The following is a 22,103-nucleotide window of genomic DNA, read 5'->3' on the forward strand; positions in this document are numbered from 1 at the left end:
TGCTTAGCGACTAGTGCATCTTCCCCTGACTACCTAGTGACTCCTCAGACTATTGCATTTTGTACTTTCATGCGTCACCTTAATCATCATCAGCTTCCTCAGTTGTCGCCTAGTGCTCCTTTGCCTTTAGTGATCAGCGTCTTCATCTTTCTTCACTCCGGTTGGTGGTCACACTACTTGGGATCCATCTCTGTTGGATGTCACTCTCCAACATTGTTACTCTACCCTTGGGTACTCTATACACTCTTCATTCATTTACATTTTTCATTCACTTCAGAGTTGGATTCTTTCTCTCTCCTTTTGCTTATGTTTGTTTCTATGTTTGACTTTTGAGTTTTGCTTTTAGGGTTTGAGTTTTGCATGTTTGTGTCTGTATTGTTGTGTTTTTGTTGTGATCATACACTCCATGTTTCCTCAATACAAACCCTAGCAACTACTCCACATTTCTTCACACTTCCCCACGTAATCACCTTCCTTGTATTATGGACCTAGATCTATGATTGCCAAAGCTTATTGACATGCTCCCGCATGGAAGCGGAGTTGGACGGGTTCAACATTCGCATCTATACCTCCAAAGACGAATGTTTCATAGCAGTCATCTGATTGTACTAGTCTAATTCAAACCATATCTCTCGAGCAACTGTCAAAGCTCGATGTGAGCTATCACAGTCGAAGTGCAAGAGAGAGAAAAAAGAGCGAATACAAGCATTCAGTTTATCCCAATGCATGTACCTTGAGCAACTCAACTTTCTCATCAGCAGAAAGCTTGGAGACATCATAAGCTATAGGATGGTCTATAGCCTCAATCACAAACTCCGCCAAATCATAGGACTCCAACATGGCAAGCATCATTACCTGTCAAATGCGGTAGCTTCCCATTGAGCTTCTAATTGGAAGGAAGAGCCAGTAACATGGGGACCTTATAGTCCATGATAGCCTGAAACTCCACATCGATCTCAAAAGACATTTGTCACCTAAATAACCTACACAAAAACAAGGGTAGCCCCCTCGAACTCCGCAAATGGTGCCTGCTAGGGCTTCCTCTACTAGTCCCAAACCTATTTCAACTGCCAAAGGTGATGAAAACTCAAAATCTACTCCAAAAGGCTGAAAAAACCTTTTCTCCTTCACAAATAGCAAAAACCTGCAAAAGATAACAACTTTGCTACTTTCTCAAACTACTCCTATTTGCCTCAGCATTCTAACGCTGAAAACTCAAACTTTTGTCACACTAAAATCTCCCATTCAGGTCTATCCACACAATCAATTGGTCCTTCAACATTGTTTTGATACCATGTCAAAGTGCAGCGAATGTGGAAGTGTATGATCAAATTGAAAGAAAATGAACATGAGAGAAGAGGGAGAGAGAAAAGAGACAGAACGCAGAAATCTGTAGTAGATGAATGCTGAAGTGAAGAAGGCAAATGTATACACAAGCTGTCGAACGTATCACTATGAGCCAATTTTCTCTCCACCTAAAATGACAAGCAAAGAATGAGTGTGGCAGGCTGCCTATAAATAGGCAAGAAAAATAGCAATAAAATAATTAGGTCGGCCAATAAAATTTGACCAACTACTAAATAAAATAATGCCTAAAATGTTATGCACTAATATAGTACTGCCACATGGCAACCTGCGCAGCTTGCCTAACCTACCTGACTACCTGGTAAAGCTGGAAATGACCTGTAGGCTGCATAGAACTGTGCCCAAAAATGTGTAACTGTGCCCGAGAGTACTAACTGTACAACGATAACCTACCAATGTCTATCCAAGGGATGAATATATCTTCTAAACCTCTCCTTTGGTAGATATAGAGCTTCAACAATCTAAGGATGGATATAATTATATGTAGCCCCTATATCAAAATGAATGAAAATAGGCTGATTAGCAATTCCATCCTTACGCTTTGGCTCTTATTGATCTGATTCTTTTGATCAAACATCTTGGTCTTCTTCTTTTGTGGTTCTTCCTTGGAGGACTTACCAAGCATCCATGGCATACGTAGTCCTTCAACTTCTAGGGCCGTATCTTGGGCTGCTTCCAAAGTATCAGGCTTTGTCATCTTGACACCTCATCATACCATTGGATATGACCTATGGATAAACTTTCTCCTCTCTAAATTGAAAGGAACTTCATTACAACATGTAAATTTAAGAGAAATATCTGAAAACCTATTGATATATGTTTCACCATTGTCTCCTTGGCTTTGCTTCAACTCATCTTACTCTTGTTGACATCAACTTCAAAGAATGAAGACAAAAACTTCTTGTTAAACATCTCCTTAAACTCTTTCCAGAACTTGGATTCCTTTCCCTCTTGAACAACTTGTGAGAGTGCGCAATGGAAGTAGCAACACCAACACAGAGAGAGAGAGCAAGAGAGAGAGAGAAGGAATCCTGAGGGTTTTGCGCAGAGAGAGAGAGACTTGTATCCTGAGAGAGAGAGAGAGAGAGAGGCAAAGTCACGAGAGAGAGAGAGGAGGTGGCAAAGCGATGATGGATCTGGCTCCCTCCTGACCAGGTAACATGTGTCCTACCCTGTGCGCTGCGAGAGATCTCCCCTCAAACCAAAGTAGGGTTCGTTCTGCCCTGACGACAACATCGAGCCCTGCCCTCGACCACTCGCCCTACCGACCTGTAAGTACCCTGCCGTCCTGCAGAGCCTACTGCCGTGCAACCTACTGTTCTGGGTCCTGCTCTGAGAGAGAGAACGAGAGAGAGAGAGAGAGAGAGAGAGAGAGAGAGAGAGAGCACGCTGATGGACCAAGCCACTACGGGTCCCTGCTTATATACCCGTCTGGTTCGCTTTCCTCTACTCGAGCCTTGCCCTGCCTGCGAACAGCCATCGCCCTGTACTGCATGCGCCCTTCTTTCCTATGCTGCCCTGCTCTGACTGAGAGAGAGAGAGAGAGAGTGTGTGTGTGAAGATCAATACAGACAGCCTGCATAATAGCAAACTGTCAGTTCACAGTTTCAAGACCTGCGCAGAGAGCCTAAAACACATCCTAAGGGTTTTGCACAAAGAGAGAGAGAGAGAGAGAGAGAGAGAGAGAGAGAGAATTTTGGGACCGGAATCTGCTTCTGCTATGGCAAATCTACAGGAATCTAATGGTATCGATACGGCCTCTCTCGATCAACAGATCGGGCAAGGGAATAACAAGGACTTGGCCGACTCGGATGGTGATTCCTTGACTGATGAACCCGGACCGTTGCTGGATAGTGAAGAGATAGGCAAACGTCGTAGGATGTTGGTTGAAGAACTGGCCTTTGGCCCAAATTTGCTTTAGCCTAAGGTTCATGTTTCGTGTCCGCAACCTAATGGGTCTTTACAATTCATGCTGGCCACTACCAACCATCTTATGTCGGATTATGTCCACTGTAACGAGGATAAAGCTAACACATTACCAGATGGGGATCAAGTAGTTGCAATCATGGGAACTGACCTGGTCCTACAATAGATAGCTGCTTTCCGGAGGGCAGCCATATTTTATTTTACTGGAAGGACTCCTTTGATCACCAAAATTCGTGCTTGGCTACAGTCTATGCTTGTCAGTTTTGAACAATGCACAAATTATGCTTCAGGGCGTATACAGGTTCCCCTGGTTGAAGAGATTTATGATGGCCCGAAGGGGTTCTTTGAGGTTCTTTTTCATTCTACGGAAATACGAGCTCTTGTTATGCAACGCATTCCTTTGTTTATGGATGGGCAGCTAGTCCATGTGGCCCCTTGGAGGCCCATGGCTAAATTTCAGGACATGCTAAGACAGGCGTACCCAATTTGGGTAGAGGTGGTGGATTTCCCTACACATCTTTGGAGACTCCTGTCTTTGGTACCAAGAACCCTTGGTGAGGTTTTGGTGGAACCTCGGCTGGCTTCCCGCAATAGAAAGAAGGCATGTATGCTGTGGGATACAAGCAAACCTTGCCTGACAAAAATTCGTTTTGAAGTTCCAGGCTTACAAACATTGGTGTATGAGTTGAAATGGGGTACGTTTGCAGGACACTGTTTCAGATGTGACCAGTTGGGCCATTTCGTTTCGGAATACGACAAAAATACGGAGGTAGTGCAAGGCCCTATGGATCAAGATATGGAAATGCAAGACCACCACCCTCAGCAGATGATTCAACAACCAGAACCTGATCCAAAGTAGCTTCCCCAACAAGGTCATGATGAAGGCAATAAGAATGTTCCTCACGAGGGTGGGGAGCGTCCTTCGATAGCAGTTGGGTGGAATTTGTCTCCTCAGGAGGATTCTTGGGTCACTGTGGTTCGTCGTAATGCTAGGCAAGATTCTCGATTGAATCCTATCCATCCTCCGCCACCCCCAATCACTCAGAACTTCCAACGCAGAGGTAAGGGGTTTTATATGAAACCTCAATCTTTGCATGCTCTGGCAGTGGAAGATAGAAGGACTTCTGATTCAACCTTGCGATTCGATGCTCATGGAAGGCTTGTGCCTCCTCAGGATGTTTTCTACTCCTAGCAACTACAGTTTCCTTCCCGAGCTTTGATTGCAGGTCTACAAAGGGAATATCTTGTAGATGTTATCCGTACTGAAATGTAGAGATTCCACGCTGCCAATCCTATTGATGTAAAAGGGAAAGGGAAAGCGATGGTTTAGTAGTTTTTCTTATTTTTTGATTGATCATTAAAATTGCTTTGTGGAATGTCAAAGGTATTTCTTCAGGCAGCAAGCAGTATCGGTTGTGGAAAGTTGTGCTTGTTGGAAATTGGGATGTTTTTTGTGCTGTGGAGCATAAACAGCATTCTTTGGCTGCATCTTCTTATGTGTATAAGGATTATGTGGTCTTTTTTAGTGGTCGCGCTCCGCATAAATCGGGAGTTATGTTGGCTGTCAAATCCTCCCTGCAACCAGCATTGGCTTCTCAAGATACCCACGGCCAATTTCTGATCCTGGAAATATGTTATGAGGGGAAGCTTTTGTGGATTGTAAGCGTGTATGCTTCTTCTAATGCAAGTGAACGTCATCAGCTTTGGGATGACCTGTACTGCCTTGCCTTGGCTCCTCAAGGCTTTGTTATGGCTGATTTTAATGCCTATGTTTCTACAGATCAGGCAACCTCTCCGCATTCGGTTATGGATGGTCCTAAGCGACAGGGTTGGGATGCTCTTGCAGGGGCATCTCTGAAACAAGACATGTAGCCCTGGATGTATCCATCACAAGCCGAATATACTTATCGCTCTTTTCAACATCCAAATACTTGGGCTAGACTGGATAAAATCTACATCTGCCAAAGTGACTCCTTTCTTCTTGCAGTCATTGATATGCAAGTGGAAAGACAACATGTTTTGTCAAATCGTTACCCTTTGGTCTTGGAAATGAGCCCCAGACCTGTTCATGCATTCAAGGCTCTCCTTGCCCATTTGCCTCTTCGATTTAATCAATCTTTTTTGCAGCAAAATCAATTTTTGGAAGGTGTTCAGCAACTAATAGCTTCTTTTAGCACAAAGGTCCTATCTAGAGGGATGGAAGCATGGGCCGTTTTTAGGGATAATGCGCGAGCATTATCCCAACAATATGGTATTCAGCATGCTTCCTCATTTCGAGCTGAATTGTAGCATGCTCAATCTTTATTAGCTCATTCCTTATCTCTGTGTCAAACTAGGGATTCCAATGATGACTTGCTCACTTGCATTGAATGGCTGAAAGGCAGGGTCCAATCTCTTCAGGAAGAGGAATATGCAAAATACAAACTGTTAGCCAGAGCCGAAGCTTTACATCATAACAACTGTCAAACTCGTCAATTTTTTGCTCGTCTACATCATAAATATACCCAGGAAAATATTGTGCGCTTAAAGGATGGACAAGGTGATATGGTGACTAATCATGTCTCCATTATTCGCATGATTGTAGACTTTTATAGGGCCTTGTTGGGTCCGCAAGAGATTCTTTTAGATATTGTTCTCTCTGCTCGAACATACATATGTGACCTAGTTAGTAATCAGGTCAAACCAGAATGGGTGAATATAATGGAGGCCGATATTTCTGAAGATGAAGTGGAAAAAGTGTTGTCTCACTTGCCTCGAAGAAAAAGTCCAGGCTGGGATGGGCTTCCTAATGAGCTGTTTTCAGCCCATGTGCAACTGCTTAAGGACCCATTAACTCGATTGTGTCAACAAGTATGGAACTCTGGTATGATGCCTTCAGATTGGAAGATTGCAATCATCGGGTTGTTACCCAAGGTTCCCTCTCCGACCTCTTTTAAACAATGGAGACCCATTTCAGTTATGGGATCGTTATATAAAATCTTCTCCAAGATTATTGCCAATAGATTGCAGAAAGTATTTCTGCACCTCATTCATCCACATCAATACGGTTTCATTAAGGGTCGAAATATAATGCACAACATTTTGAATGTGCAACTAGGAATTGATTATGCCAAAGCTTCTAGCCAGCAAGTTATTATGCTTCAGTTGGATATAGAGAAGGCATTTGATCATGTTAGTTGGTCATTTTTGCGGCAATTAATGTCTACAATGGGTTTTGGGCCCCGTATGATTTCTCTAGTTGATACCATCAGTCAAGGTGTTGTGGCCCATATTACTCTTAATGGAGGGATTACGGAGGAAATTGCCTTATCTCAGTCTCTTCGGCAAGGCTGTCCTCTCAGCCCCTTGCTATTTGCTTTGGTAACTCACCCGATGCTCTCATTCTTGGATAAGTTGGCAGCTAAAGGTGAGATAGTTGGCTTATCTCTTCTTGGCGGTGGTCAGCTAGTGGGTCAATCTTTGGAAGATGATTCTTTTATGTTCCTTCAAGCGGATCGTATTAATGTCAATAGGGAAATGGTGGCCTGGAATCTTTTTGCTTTGGCATCGGGTCTTCACATTAATACTCAAAAATCCACCCTTCTCTCCTATGCAGAGAATGATCTGCACGCCTTGGGATGGAATGGAATTGTGATCCCAAGGGGCAATATGACCAAACACTTGGAATATCCTATTGGTGTGGAGGTTGCTCCCCGTGCCTTGCTAGATTGGATGGCATCCCGAATTCATGACAAGTTCATGTACTGGAAATCTCAGAGTTGGCCTCTACATGTTAGGCTAAAAGTGGCTTAATGCATTATGATCAATATTATTTCGTTCTTTCTGCCATTGCTACCTTGGACTAAGAAGTTCCTTTTGGATTTGGTCCAGCCTATCAGATTTATGCTGTGGAAAAATAAAGGCAATCATTTGGGGCAGGTATGGATCTCCTGGCAACATGTAACCACTCCGAAAAGGATGGGGGGTGCAGATTTGTTGGATGTTAATTTGCATATGGCCGCTTTGAAGCTATCCCTTTTGCAGAGTCTATGTATTCAGTATCATCCTTGGTCAGTTATTGCCAAATTCTTCATAGAAAAGACTGGCATCTCTCATGGTAGCACGGTTATTCATGCTTCCTGGTGGCATGCGATTAATTCTACGAGGCCTATAAAGGTCTCCCAACCTTTTCTCCTTTCGCATTTGATTGCTTCCTGGCAAGAGATGCTTCGTTTTGCAGTTTGGCGTCCTTCGGATATTTGTAAGGAGGAAAATTCGTTGCAAGAAGAAATACTGGCTTCCTCAAGGTTGTTGGATTGGCCACAAAAAGATTTGCAACGAGACAAGTTTAATCGGATGGCTAGGTTAGGGTTGAAGACAGTCTGTAACGGAGTTATTCCTGGGCAGCCCCGCCTTTATTCTTTTAGGCGTATTCGTCAGTACTTTAGGGTGCCTCGTGGATACAAGGACATTTGGTCGTCCATACAGGACAATCTTCAAAGGTTCTCTCCTTTGCCTGCGCTACAGCCATTGGATCCATGGCGTGACTGGATGTTTGTGCTTCCTGATGACTTTGAGAAAAGATCAGCTAATCAGATATATCATCAGATGGTGGAAGCTAAGAGATGGGTCACGGGGAAGGTTAATAAGCTTTGGCATCTCAGGAATAGCAAAAGAAGTGGCGGGAAAGATTTATCCAGCTTTGGAAGTCTAAGGTTCCATATCAGGGTAAAGTGTTCATGTGGAGGCTGCTCATTGGGGGTCTTCCAACGGGAGAAGTGCTCCGTGCCCAAAAGATCTTTGCAAGTAATTGTGTTTTCTGTACTACATGCGATGAGACATTGGTTCACCTCTTTGTCTCTTGCCCTGTTGCGCAACAGATCTGGAACTTCATGTTCCGTGTGTTGTTCTCTGTGGCTCAGCACCGCATACCAGTTCGTTCATGGATTATCGGAAATATGTCCTCTATGCCCTCTTTGCCTTTAGATTGTTCTTGCATATTCCATTTCCTTAGATGGACAGCCCTATGGCATATATGGCGTACTCACCATACCTTTATTGTTGATTCGGCATCGGGCATCCATGGGCATGTGGCCCATGTGCGTGGATTGGTGTTATGGAAAATCTCTTCTATGATATCAGTTGATCTGGTCCTTCCGGATATTGCTGCTCCCTAGCTGGCGATTGTTCGCTCTACTCCAGCTGTTCCTTCTGTGTGATTTATTAGAATTGGTCATGTAATAGGTTGTTCTGGTTGTTCTCAGAGCCTGCATGCCTCATGTAAATATTCTACAGAGAGAGTGTGACCGAGACAAAGTATGCTGACCTGATGGTCTGATGTAATAGAATGTAAGAGATACAAAGAGAATGTTGACCTGATGGTCTGATGTAAATATTTACTACTCAATTCAATTATCTTCACACAAAAAGAGAGAGAGAGAGAGCAGAAAATGTAGGAAGAAAAACTATACTCAGTGAAATGAATGCTGAATACAAAGCTGTGGACTGATCAGTCCCTGCACCCAGCCCAGAGCATTAGTGAGGGCACCAGATCAAGCTGGAAAAGATAGCAGCACCAATGTCAAAGAGGAGAGGGAGCAGTGTGTGCTACATCTGCAAGAAGAAGTTGAGTGAGAATGAATAAGGGGGCTGCCATATATAGCCCCCAACCTCCAGATCTGGCCAACCTGCTGGTGGCAGCCCTAAAATTGGCTGACTGCCCAAGAAATGGGCCGACTGCATAGAAAATGCCCTAATTGGGCAGACTGCCACCCAAAAGAGAAATGCACACTAAAATACCAATACCCTAGACTGACAGAGCTCCTTTCTCTCTTGCCAGACTTTGACAAGAGCTCACAGCCAAGAGATTACAGACTGACATACAAAATAGGGCCAGCTAACAACCCCTCTTAGATCCTGGGAGGGTCTGAAGACCTAACAATCTCATGCGATGAAGCATAGAAGAAATCAGATTTACTAGGGATATCCTATAGATGGATAAGCTGCCCATCAATGGCAAACTCCATGTACAATTGCGAGAAATCCACAGTAATATTCCTTAAGGTCATCAGCCAATTACACCCAAGTATAACATCTATGGGTCCCATTTCTAAAGTAATTAGGTTCACCTTTGCTTCATAATTTTCAGCCAACTGTATGGGAACGTGTGGACATATTTGAGTGATGATCTCCTCTTCACCATTAGCTACCTAAACTCTTATGGATTACTGTAAATCCGTGGAAAAACTATGCAACTTGTTAACAACTGACTTATTCACAAAACTATGCATGTTACCACTATCTATCAAGATAAGCACATCATTTCCATAAATGGTTCCCTTCATACAAAGTGTATTAGGGCCCTTAGAACTTGTCCAAGCATCCATTGAGATGGAACAAGCAGTAGCAGCATGTATCACATCCTGGATGCCTCCCGGATCAAAAGGAATACTATCACCAAGGTTAAAAGGAAAAGTGTTAGCAAGATCATAGAGTTGTTCTTGTCCAACATCCTCCTCAATATCCTCATTTTCAATGGCAGCCATAAGTGCATTTGCCTCATCAATTATCATCATCTGAGTCTTCAAAAACTAGCATGCTATGGACCTTGGCTTTTGCATTCTTATACGCGCACTTTGTTGCATGGTCGGTGGTATACTTATCACCACATTTAAAAGACGAGCCTTTTTCCTTCCTTTCTTTATACAAGTCCATAGGGATAGACTTTGGACTACAATTGGATGAAATATTACTAGACTTGCTATCCCCTTGTTTATAATCCACTCTTCAATTATTTGCTATTCTAAAATTGCCTTAAGGCCTTGAAGCATTAATGATGAATAAGTTGGCACTCTAGAGCCCCACTTGATGCATAATTGCTACCATAAACATTGCCAAATTACCCCCGTTTTAAAACACTCATTGACTATCTAAAAGTAAGTTGAAATGTAGATTCTCTACTATACTTCCTTTCATACCCTTCCGCAAGCTCAATGGCCTTGAAGAGAGTGGTCGGGTTTTACACCATAACATCAGCTGATAATGAAAGTTCTAAACTATACATATACTTGTGGAGTTTGGCATCATCACTAACAGTCTCTATATACATAGTGAGATACTCCCGCACACTTAAGCCTCTTTGCTCTAATCCGTACCATCTTCGTGCCAATTTCTCTTTTTCAAGCAAGGAAACAAAGACCTCCACCATAAGTGTCTTAAATGCATCCCGATTCTCCACTAGTATATTCTCTTTCTTAATGTACTATTGAGAAACCGCATAAATCCATATAGTTTCCCTTCTTCATTTCCATTTTTTGTTTTAGTTTCCAGCCCCACAAAGGCTTTCTAAGGTCTTCCTAGAGTGTTGGAGCGCCGTACGAGAGACTTCAATGGGCGAGACTCGAGATTGTTCGTGCCTCCCATTCATCCTTGACCCCACTTCTTTCACTCGCTTTGTGTGACCGTCATCTCTCTCTCCTCTCCTTCCACCGTCTCCTCTCCAACTTTCTTAGGCTGCATTTATGGTGGCAATGGCTTCACCTCTCTAGTTGACGACCATCCACACCTTAGCAAGAGCACTCCAGTCTCCACCTCCTAGCCTCAACATCTGCCACCTCATGTAAGCTCCACCTCTTCCAGACATCATCACCCATTATTGGCGACACTATTCAAGTCTGCTAGTGTTTGCATTTTGCACCTTGGCGGCTCCTCCACCATCAGACATCGCATCATCTAGTTGGCAACATCATCTCCAAGCCCTGCTTACGTTTTGACTTCCTAGTGGTTCCTCTACAAAAGATGATCTCCTCCTCTAGTTGGCAACAGTCCCAAAGACCATTGTTGCTTGCGTTTAGGCTTCCTGGCTCATCCTTCTCCATCCGGCCTCACATCACAGTTGGCATTTCCATCATCAAAGGCTACTACATTTGCATTTTCAATTTCTCGCTCTTTCGTCTTCTCCGACATCACCCCTAGTAGCTGGCATCACCCTTCAGGCCTGCATTTGCAGACTCAGAGCCTCCTCATCCTCCAACAACTGTCTCCCTACTCCAGGCATCACCTGTTTTCATCCCTGTGTTACAAATTCAGAGGCTCCTCTTCTTCAACAATCTCCTTGCTCCAAGAGACACCTCATCATCCCTGCATTTGTAGACTTAGAGGCTTCTTCGATAGTCTCCCTGCTCCAAGGCATCCTTCGTGCTACAGTACCCTTATATCAGATTCACTTCATTATTTCATTTCATTCATCTAAGTTTCTCTTCTCTTCTCTTCTCAATGTTTGTCGTACACACTCAGTGTTTCTCCCTACAAACCCTATTGTCCCTCTAGTTGTTCATTCATTTCTTGACATGGTATCAGAGCCAAAGGCGCTCAATGAGCTGTGAAGTTCCTCTGCATCAATGCACACAAAGACACATTGCAAGATCCGCATCAACATCTGATTATTACTCTACTTCCATTGCGTCACTGGCAAATATTCTCCTTCTCCCTCCCACCCCCCCTTTTACAAATTGGCACTACGATACCATCGCATCTCCACTATCAAATTCCTTGTCTATTGGGTGCTCCTACTGTGGCAAGAACGGTCACACCCCTGAAGATTATCAACATCAACCTTTGCTCCCTACCCCACCGAAGTATATGCATCTTCCACCAGGCACTCCTTGTGCTACCTTTCCTTTCTAGGCAGCAGAGATTGTTCATCATCAGCTCTCAACTTACTATGCTCAAGGCAATAAGCCGCATCCAATGCACACTAAGTCCCCACGAGCAGACGGAGGCTTTAAGACCTCATGAGGCGAGAAGTCCTCCTAGAGACCACCACACTGTGTGGAAGTTTTTCCCATCCATTTTTTAGGTCCAATGGACCCCGCGGCCCACATCTCCTCCACAGTCCACTCCATTGCGAGCGCGTGATTATTCATACGACAAGTAGGATTTGGTTAGAGGTTTAGTGAGCATGTCTGCAAGGTTATCATGTGATTTGATCTTCGTCAATGTGACCAAACCATCTTCCAAAACCTATCGGATAAAGTCATACCGCACATCAATATGTTTGGAGCACAAATGAAACATGGCATTCTTAGCCAGATATACAACACTCTGGCTATCACATCCCAACACTAGAGTACTCATAGACATGCTAAAATCTTTAGCAAGTCTACTCAACCAAATAGCTTCTTTGGAAGCTTCAAGAGCTGAAATATATTTAGCTTCCGTAGTACTCAGTGCTACGATTTCTACAATTTAGAGCACCAAGAAACTGCTTCTCCAACAATGGTAAAGACATACCCACTAGTGGACTTGTGAGTATCCAAGTCACCTGCCATGTATGCATCACACTATCCTAGCAACCTCAAAGCATCCTGCCCATAGCATATACACTTTCTTTGTGTACCCTTAAGATATCTAAAGATACATTTGACAACCTTCCAGTGTGCTTTATCGGGATTAGACAAATAGCGACTAACAACTCCCACTCCATGACCAATATCCAAATGAGTAGTCACCATAACATACATATAAGAACCACAGGCTAATGCATAAGGAACTCCCTTCATTGCACTAGCTTCCATCTCATCCTTTGGGCTGCTGGCTTTGCTAAGTTTAATGTATGGAGGCAAAGGAACTCCAAGAGGTTTAGCTTCAGCCATGTTAAACCTATGAAGTACCTTTTCAATGTACTTTTCTTGTGATAAAAACAACAATGTCTGATTTCTATCTGTATTGATCCTCATGCCCAAGTTATGCTCTGCATTTCCCAAATCCTTCGTAGAGAAAGCTAATTTCTATTGATCCTTGAGATAATCAAGACTAGTTTTTGTCTTCCCAACTAGCAACATATCATCTACATAGAGAACAAGTATAAGAGGACTACCATCAGTATCCTTCTTCATGTACAAACAGTGGTCTGCATGGTTGCGATTAAACCCATGAGAGAGCATAAAGGTATCAAACTTCTCGTACCATTGTCGTAGTGCCTACTTCACTCCATATAGGCTGCATTTCAATTTGCATACCAAGTGCTCTTTGTCAGGAACTACAAAACCCTCAGGTTGTTTTATGTAAATCTCTTCATCTATATCACCATGCAAAAAAGTTGTCTTCACATCCATCTCGTACAGCTCCAAGTCAAGTACTGCAATGAGAGCAAATAGCACACATAAAGTAGTCATCTTCACAACAAGAGAGAAGACCTCCTGGAAGTCAATACCTTCCTTCTGTACATAACCTTTGGCAACTAATCTTGCCTTGTACTTGGGTTTCCCATCAACCGTTTTTACCTTATACACCACCCACTTATTTGGAAGAGCTTTGCTTCCTTTGGGTAGAGGTACAAGATCCCAAGTATTATTTATATACAGAGATTTTATTTCTTCCTGCATTGCAAGCTCCCACTTATTGCTGAATTTACATAACTTTGCCTCTCCATAAGTAAGAGGTTCACCCTCGTCTATCAACATGACGTAATGCAAAGAGGGGTCAAATCTTAGTGGCTCCCTTCTAAACCAAGTAGACTTGCATACCCAAATATCTACATTCTCTGGCACTGGCTCTACATTAGGAGGCACATAAATTTCAGCATTTTCAGGCTGCTGCAACCCATGTTCAGCATGCTGTTCATGTTGTTCAGCACCTTCATCTGGTGGACCAGAACCTACATCTTGCTGTCCAGCACCTTCATGAGCGTCTCTTTGCTGTCCAACTTCTTCCAACTCAAAAATGACTGGCCGATCATCAATTTCACCTTGTAGTAAAGCATCATGAGGTTCTTTTTTGACATAGTGGGTGGCTGTACATGCTGAAATTTGACTCTCTTAGAGTTTTCATCAAATGCCAAAGCATTTTTCAGCAACTTTGCCTCATTGAACACTACATCTCAGCTGCATACAATTTTGTTGGACTGAGGTAACCATATCCTATAGCCCATTTCACCATCATCACCATAACCCATAAAGGTACCCTTGGTGGACTTAGCATCAAGCTTACTTCTTAGTTCATTCATGACATGTACAAATGCATCACAACCAAAGATACATAGATGGTCATATGAGGCCAGTTTGCTAGACCAAACCTCCTCAGGGATGCAATTCTTTAAGGACTTGTTAGGAGAACGGTTGCAAATGTGTACCACGGTTTTTAATGCCTCTCCCCAAAATTCACGAGGGAGATTAGCAATGGACAGCATACACCGCACTCTCTCACACAATGTCTTGTTATATCTTTCTGCCACCCCATTCGAAGAATGGAGCTGTAAGCTCCCTTTTGATACCATAAAAGTCACAAAAGGACTTAAATTCAGTAAATATGAACTCGCCCCCATTATCTATTCTAAGACATTTCAGCTTTTTCTCTATTTGAGTGGTCGCAAATGCATGAAATGACTTAAATACAGCCAATACATCACTTTTCTTTTTTAACAAATATATCCAAATCTTTCTGGAACAATCATCAATGAATGAGATAAAATATGCAGCACCTCCCATAGATTTTACAGGCATGCTACACACATCAAAATGCACCGAATCCAAAAGATTTTGTTTGCGAGAGACACCAAAATAATAAGAATTTCTCACTTGCTTACCAAGTTGACAATCATTACAAAAGTCAAGCTTTGAGACCTTAGAGTCAAGTACTTTCAAAGAAGAAAGGACTTCAAGTCCCTTTTGACTCATATGACCCAATCTCTTATGCCAAAGCTCTAAATGAGAACCAATTTCAGCAATGGCAAGAAATTTTCCGGGTAAGGCTTTGCGCTGTAAGCAATAAAGTGTGCCCTTTTTGCAGCCCTTTACAACAAGCATAGAGCCCTTCTTAAGTTTCCATTAACCACCACCAAACATTGTGGTGTAACCATGCAAATCCATCTGTTCCACAGATAACAAACTTTTCTTGACACCATGTACATATCTGACACCTTTGAGCACAAGCTCCTAAACATTGTCCAAAGACAAATGTATGGTGACAACCCCATCAGTACTACAAGCATGATTAATACCAAGGTAAACATTGCCATAACTACCAGTATCAAAAGTAGCAAAACACTCCAAGCATGGAGTTACATGGAATGAAGCACCAAAGTCTACTATCCATGTCTGTGTCAATCCATCATCGACTGTCAATAATGCATCAATAACATCTTCTTTAGTAATCTGCATGTCTTGAACATGAAGAACAAGAGCATCATTGACAGCACAAAGTAAATCACCATCTGCATCAAACAATTCTTCAATGACAACACTAGAGGTCACATTGACCTTCTCTTTGTCCTTTGAAACCTCAGGCGCATCAGCCTTTTCCTCCTTTTTCTTCTTGTCTCCTGCATTCTTCTTTCTTTCCTGTTCCTTTTTTAAGTATCTACAATCAAGCTTCTTGTGACCTTTACAGCCACACTAATAACATGTGATATCTTGCTGCTTTTATTTCTCTCTACTCTTACTTCTGCTTCTTTGTCTTACATTTGCATTCTTCTTATCAACTCTGACATTGTATGCTGAACTACTACCTTCCCCACTCGGTTTTCGTCTAATCTCTTCCTTGAGAATAGACCCTCTCACATCATCATATGTGAGGCTAGAATTGTTGCTCAAAGAAATCACAAGTGTTTCCCATGAGTCTGGCAATGTCATAATCAAGAAAATAGCTCTCAGCTTATCATCAAAGTCAAGATTTGCATCCTTGAACTGATTTAGAATACTTGTATATGCACTCAAGTGCTCAGAAGCCGGCTTGGACTCATCTAGTTGCATATTCACCAACTTCCGCATTAAATGCACCTGATTGATAGGTGTGGTAATCTCATAAGCGGTCTTCAACTTCTACCATATAGCATGACCTGTATCCAAGCCTTTGATATCTGTAAGGATATCATCAGTGACACCCATTTTGATATAGGCCACAGCTTTCTTGTTCACCTTGGCCCAATCTTCATCAGGCATCTATGCATGCTTGTTTAGTTGCAAAGCATCTTCACAATCTTTCAAGAAAAGAATACCCTGCATAAAATCTTTCCAAATATCAAAACCTTGACCGTCAAACCGTTTGATTTCCATCAAACTTTTTGTGTCAAAACTGAAAGAAGTTGTAGCCATTTTGCCAAAATCACAGATATCAGCCAAAGAATATGCAAACACCTAAGCTTAGCCACCAAATACACTTGCTGTCCTTGCTTTATCAACAATAAACCACTGCTGTTTATGCACAACCAGCCAATATAGAGGCTGAACCAGCAAGTCCACAGATGTATCCAATCAGTGTGCTCAGTCAGAGTATTCAAAACTGAAGAAAGAGCTGTATTTCAGACAGTATACAGCTCGCGAATCAAGATTTCTGCACAAATGAGGACTTTTACAAGTGGTCAACCTGCTTTGACCGCCACACAGTCGCCTGCTACTGCTATCTGCTGTCAAGCAGCCACCACCGGCAGGCTGACGGCTGCCTGCGCAGACCAGTTTCTGCTGTTGGCTGATCCCGCGCAGTCAAAATGACTGCTGATGATGCAATGAATGCAATCGCGTGCTGCTGTCATTGTAGTAAATGCAGTCGCCAGCTGCTGCGCACACACACAAACCTAGAAAAACTGACAACGTGACTTGAAAAAATGTCGCCTCGATGTGCATGCAGCTGCTCACAAACAGTTTGCCGCTGCTGCAGTCCATGAACAGCTGCCTCAAGATGCGTGCTCGCCACCAGCTGCCTCGAACGTGCACTCTGATACCAGTTGAAGGAGAGTTGAAGGCAAGAGCAAAGAAATGGCAGCAGCAAACGTGAACGATGTGCAGGCGTGAAGTACAAGAGAGAAGTCAACAATAGAGAGAGAGAGAGAGAGAGAGAGAGAGAGAGATAAAACATGATTTGTGTGTACCAACAATGTGTTGGTACACAAAGATAAAGAATGTATTTATACTTTAGGATTTACAGGTTTTTTACCCACAAGGGTACATTCACATATACAAATAAATAATACAATACTCGGGAAGTGAACAGAGGGCCTTTACACCTAACAATTGCTTGTGTTTAGGCTTCCTAGCTCATCCTCCTCCATCTTGCATCACACGACAACTAGCGCTTCTATCATCAAAGGCTGCTACATTTATGTTTTCAATTTTTGGCTCTTTGGTCTTCTCCAGTGTCACTCCCCAATAGCTAGCATCAGTCTTCAGGCCTACATTTGCAGACTCAGAAGCTCCTCATCCACCGACGGTAGTCTCCCTGCTCCAACCATCACCCGTCTTCATCCCTGCGTTGCAAAGTCAAAGGCTCCTATTCTTCAATAGTCTCCCTACTCCAAGCAACACCTCATTATCCCTATATTTGTAGACTTAGAGGCTTCTTCAACAATCTCCCTGCTACAAGGCATCCTTTGTACTATGGCACCCTTGTATCAGATTCACTTCATTATTTCATTTCATTCATCTGAGATTCTCTTCTCTTCTCTTCTTAGTGTTTGCCGTACACACACTATGTTTCTCCTTGCAAACCCTACTGTCTCTTTGGTTGTTCGATCATTTCTTGACATGTACTCCCACTAAGTATGCGCAAACCCTTCCAAACAGAACAAAGCGAAGTGGATCTTCATCTCATCAATCCTAGGGAATATGTCAAAATAGGACTCCAACTTTGTAATCCATTTCTCTAGGTCGGATGGTGAAGATAACTACCCATTGTACTTTACTAAAACTATTTTATCTTTCAACTCCCTTTCATGACAAGGTTGTTGTCCCAAAATAGACTGATCATGATTGATAGGCATCGAACTTCGAAAATATGACGATGTTGTTCCATAAAGTGGATGAGAATTAGTTTGGAATCTTTTCGGTGGTAAAGGACTCCTAGAAACTTCAGGATTTAGCCCGCAAACTTGTGGATTAGCACCATTTATGTTGACCTAATAATCATCATTCCTTTATGAAGCCTCTCCTACTTTATATTGATTATTTGGAATGCCCCTTCATCCAATAATGCCCTAACTTTGAAAATTAAGATTGGGTGGCTGAAGTGAAACTAATGGCTCATTGTTTGATTATGCTTTTTCCCTAGCATCCTTAGTACCCATTTGTATTTGCATCCATTGAGAAATTTAAGCCATAATTTATGCATTTGACTCTACCAATTTGTCGACTAAAGCCTTTGTTTGGTTGTGAAATCCACTAACTTTTCAAAAGAAGACTTCGTCTGATGGCTTGACAAGACCATTTCCTCAACTCTTGATAAAAGCTCCGTATGCCTATGAGTATATCTAGTCTCATGTTCACACATGGTATGATTAAGAGCACTAAGTTCTCCTTGCAATTGAGGCTTTTCAGAGCTCTCTTGGGGTGTGTTTTCCAACAAGGTATCTCTAATTTGTTGGGCATATTCATCCTGGGCCTTATTTTTCCCTTTGTGACCTGGCCATGATAGTGTAGTCTTGCACGACCCCCTATTAGTAACTTGGGCTATAACTTGAGCTAACAAACTTCGATTGCTAAACTTTTTGGTTCAAATTGAAGCCAACGACACCCTCTTCGAGATTAGCACTAGCACATTATAACATTTTTAAAACAAAAATTTTAATCCAATCTCTATCAATGAATTGTCCAATCCTACACCCTGTCTCAATCTGTAAATGCCATATTTCCCCCTGTGGAACCAAAATTGGCATACTTAGAGGCTACCAAACCTTGTGGGGAACTCGATAGGACCTGTGGGCAACTTGTCGTATCTACACTTGTACCCCAATGATAAGGATGGTACTACGCTCGATAGGACCTATGGGCAAGCTGTTGTATCTACACTTGTACCCCAATCCTGCACCCTGTCTCAATCTATAAATGCCATGTTTTACCCTGTGAAACCAAAATTGGCATACTTAGAGGCTATCAAACCTTGTGGGAAACTCGATAGGACCTATGGGTAACCTGTCGTATCTACACTTGTACCCCAATGATAAGGATGGTACTTGTAATGACCTGTTTATACCCTACAATGTTCTATAATGATCCTATTTTAATCTATTTTGGTCTTCAAGAGATTTAACCTTCCTAAGTACTTGAATCTTCAATCCTCTAGGTGCGATACCTGTGTGAGGGATAAAATGGCGTGACATGCTCCCTACACGGGCTCCAAATCACCAAGAGGTGGGCAAAGTTCCCTTCAGGTCAATTGGTTGCACCCCTTCAAAATCTTTAATGTGGGAGAGGGTCACCTCTTTGTTATCCCACTATCTCCCTCAGCATACACCTTTTTCCTCGATGGGAATCTCAACATGGCAAAGACAAGCTATTCTAATCGATAAGCATGATATGCATAACTGAAAATATCCATTCAACTCATTCCATATGATGCAATAGAATGGAATTGGAATTAGAATTGACAAAATGCATAAGAAGAGGTCTTATCACACAATGACTCACTACTTGACTTACCCTTTATAATGGATTTTTAATATATCTTGCCATGAATCAATCAAATATAGACAAGACATTGGATTTGAGTAATGATTGCAACTGACAATTCACTCTTGAACAAGAAGTTTAATACAATGCCCCGATGCTAAACCGGGCTTCTAATTCTTTGTTTTGATTCAAGAGAGTAATGCAATCAATGAATGGGCTGATTTGATCATTGAAGGGGCTTCAAGTTAATGAAATTTCTGAATCCTTTAATCTCTCAGTCAAGTGGACTAAGCCCAGCAAATGGATAGATGATAGAGATCAGGAATTGATTGAATGTCCCTCTTGAATAGCTTGATGAAGATTTGAATACTCCCCCATCATTGAATAAGCTTCCCAATGCTTAACGTTTACAAAATAACCTTCTCCTTAAATGCTTGAAAGCAATCTTGAAGCATCAGAGACTTAAGATTGAAGCTCAATCCTATTTGCCCCAAATCTTGGCTCAAGAATAAACTCCAAAGCTCAATAATGCTCCATTTGCACCAAGAATGTTCCAATGTTGAGAATAAAGAATCAAAATCATGTAAATTCTCTTGAATAGAAAGGCCTCAGCCCATTAAGCTTCGGAAACCATGAATTTCATGCTTAAAGAAAAATCCCCCAAATTGCTTCTTCATGGAAGCTTGAAAGAGTCAAGAGAGCTCAAATGCTTTGAATGCTTGAGTAAAAATTGAAAAGCTTTGTTCAAGCTTTAATGGCTACCCATGGACTACACAGTTAGGGTTTTATAGAGAAGAAATATGCCAAAAAGGACTAAAGAGAATGCTCAGAAGTGAAGAATTTTGTTGCTAATTGAAGACTCGATGTCCAAGATTGATGTAGGAGAGGAAACATAGCAATCAAAGACTAGCAAGAGCCCCTAAAATTGTGCCTTTTTTTTATCTCTTTCAAAAAGTTGTGAGCCTCATAATCACAGCATCTGAAGCCATATTACATTAAAGACATGTAGTGGTGGGAACCATTTGAGGTTAAACTACAAGATGTGGTTGCACCATAAGCCTCTCCCAAATGATTACCTTGATCATAATCCATAATATGAGTTTAAGCCGCTGCCCATGTACCAGCTGTTTTCAGACTTGCATTTTATGAGAACTTAAGAATGTTATGGTTCGATGTGGATGTTTTGGGTGTCTTCATCTTCTTATCATAAGCAGAATGTGCTGCGAATTCCTGTGTCTTTTACACAAAAAATAGTGTCATCTCTCGCAAGAGGTCTTCGAGCTTCATGGGCTTCACTCTGATATTAGTGCTAGCTTCTAAGATTTACAGTACTTAAGACCTGTAGGTACTGTGGATTTTCTAACAGATAGAAAGCTTGAGAGCATTTAGACAAATGCTTCTGTTTTGAACAGCTGGTGCATGGCTCAAGCGCATTGTGGAGGAATGTCCAAATGGCGCAATTGGCAAAAGAAAGCACATGTCAAACGAAAATATCTTCAATTTGTGCAAAAGTGTTTGACGATCTGTTTGAAAATGAGAAGGACAAGTATCCAACAAATTCGAAAACGAGTAATGTACCTCCGGGTGAATGACAAGTTTTGTGAGGTTCAGAAACAATGCAAACGCCTTTGGACAATGCATTTGCGATCTTGTGATAGTGTTATTGTAGAATGACAAGTTTTGTGACATACAGAAAAACGGCATCTGACAGTGCGAACAATGAATCAAGCAGTTGTAGAAAGGCTGGATTTCACGTGTGCGAAAGTGCTACCTCGAGAGAGAATGTCGAGAGCGCAGCTATGGCTTCTTCGACGGGGACGGCCATGGATGGACGATGACGGAGCCAAAAGCCTTCAATGACGCATCACGGGATCCAGCAGCTGCTCAACAAATGTTGCACTCGCCTCAATGACGTATGACGGGATCAAGCAGCTGATCTCGACAAAGGTTGCGCTTTCAGTCTCGCACTGGCATGGCAACAACGACTGCTTTAAAACAAGAGCCAAACAAACATATCAATCTCGCATGTGAACAAGGCTTCGCTGAAAACAAGAGCCAAACATTGGCTATGGTCCCGCAGTATTTACGGACACAAGAATATAGGTGACATGTGAACAAGCGCAAGAGCTATGTTCCATGACAATAATAGGTAAAACATAGGTAAGTAGTGTAAAATGGTAAAAGACATTGAATTAAAAGAGAAGGCAAACAAGCAAACATCCACATATATGAACATTCAATGGCAATACCTTACATGTAAGAGTAATGATTGCCATCAAAGGGCCACATGGCACCATGAAATCCCACTTTTTCAACCCACTATTGGAAGGAAGATTTCCATACCCTCCTGTCTGTTGCATAACCCACACAAGACTAAAATCTTCCTTGACTACTTGTTCATAACTTATAAGTGTCTTTTGCATAACCCACACAAGACTAAAATCTTCCTTGACTACT

General features: G+C 42.1%; 1 protein-coding gene across 4 annotated transcripts in view; it reads right to left on the reverse strand.

Annotated features, from left to right (window-relative positions):
• Window positions 1-21,729, reverse strand: part of PIR121 (transcription activator) — a 230,962-nt gene extending 209,233 nt beyond the window's left edge. The window contains exon 1 of one of the 4 annotated variants that reach the window (XR_015690853.1): window positions 21,418-21,728. Coding sequence is in view for 3 of the 4 variants with exons in the window: in XM_087677627.1 (XP_087533753.1) it covers window positions 21,418-21,471 (54 nt within the window). In the remaining variant the exon portion in view is untranslated. Of the gene's footprint in view, window positions 1-21,417 lie in introns of all 4 variants that reach the window. The other 3 variants (XM_087677627.1, XM_087677624.1, XM_087677626.1) reach the window with 3 other exon arrangements.
• Window positions 21,730-22,103: the final 374 nt, after the last annotated feature.

This window comes from Lygodium microphyllum, chromosome 5 (genome assembly GCF_053477565.2).
Source record: "Lygodium microphyllum isolate KBCC chromosome 5, Lygodium_microphyllum_v1.1.10, whole genome shotgun sequence".
NCBI lineage: Eukaryota > Viridiplantae > Streptophyta > Polypodiopsida > Schizaeales > Lygodiaceae > Lygodium > Lygodium microphyllum.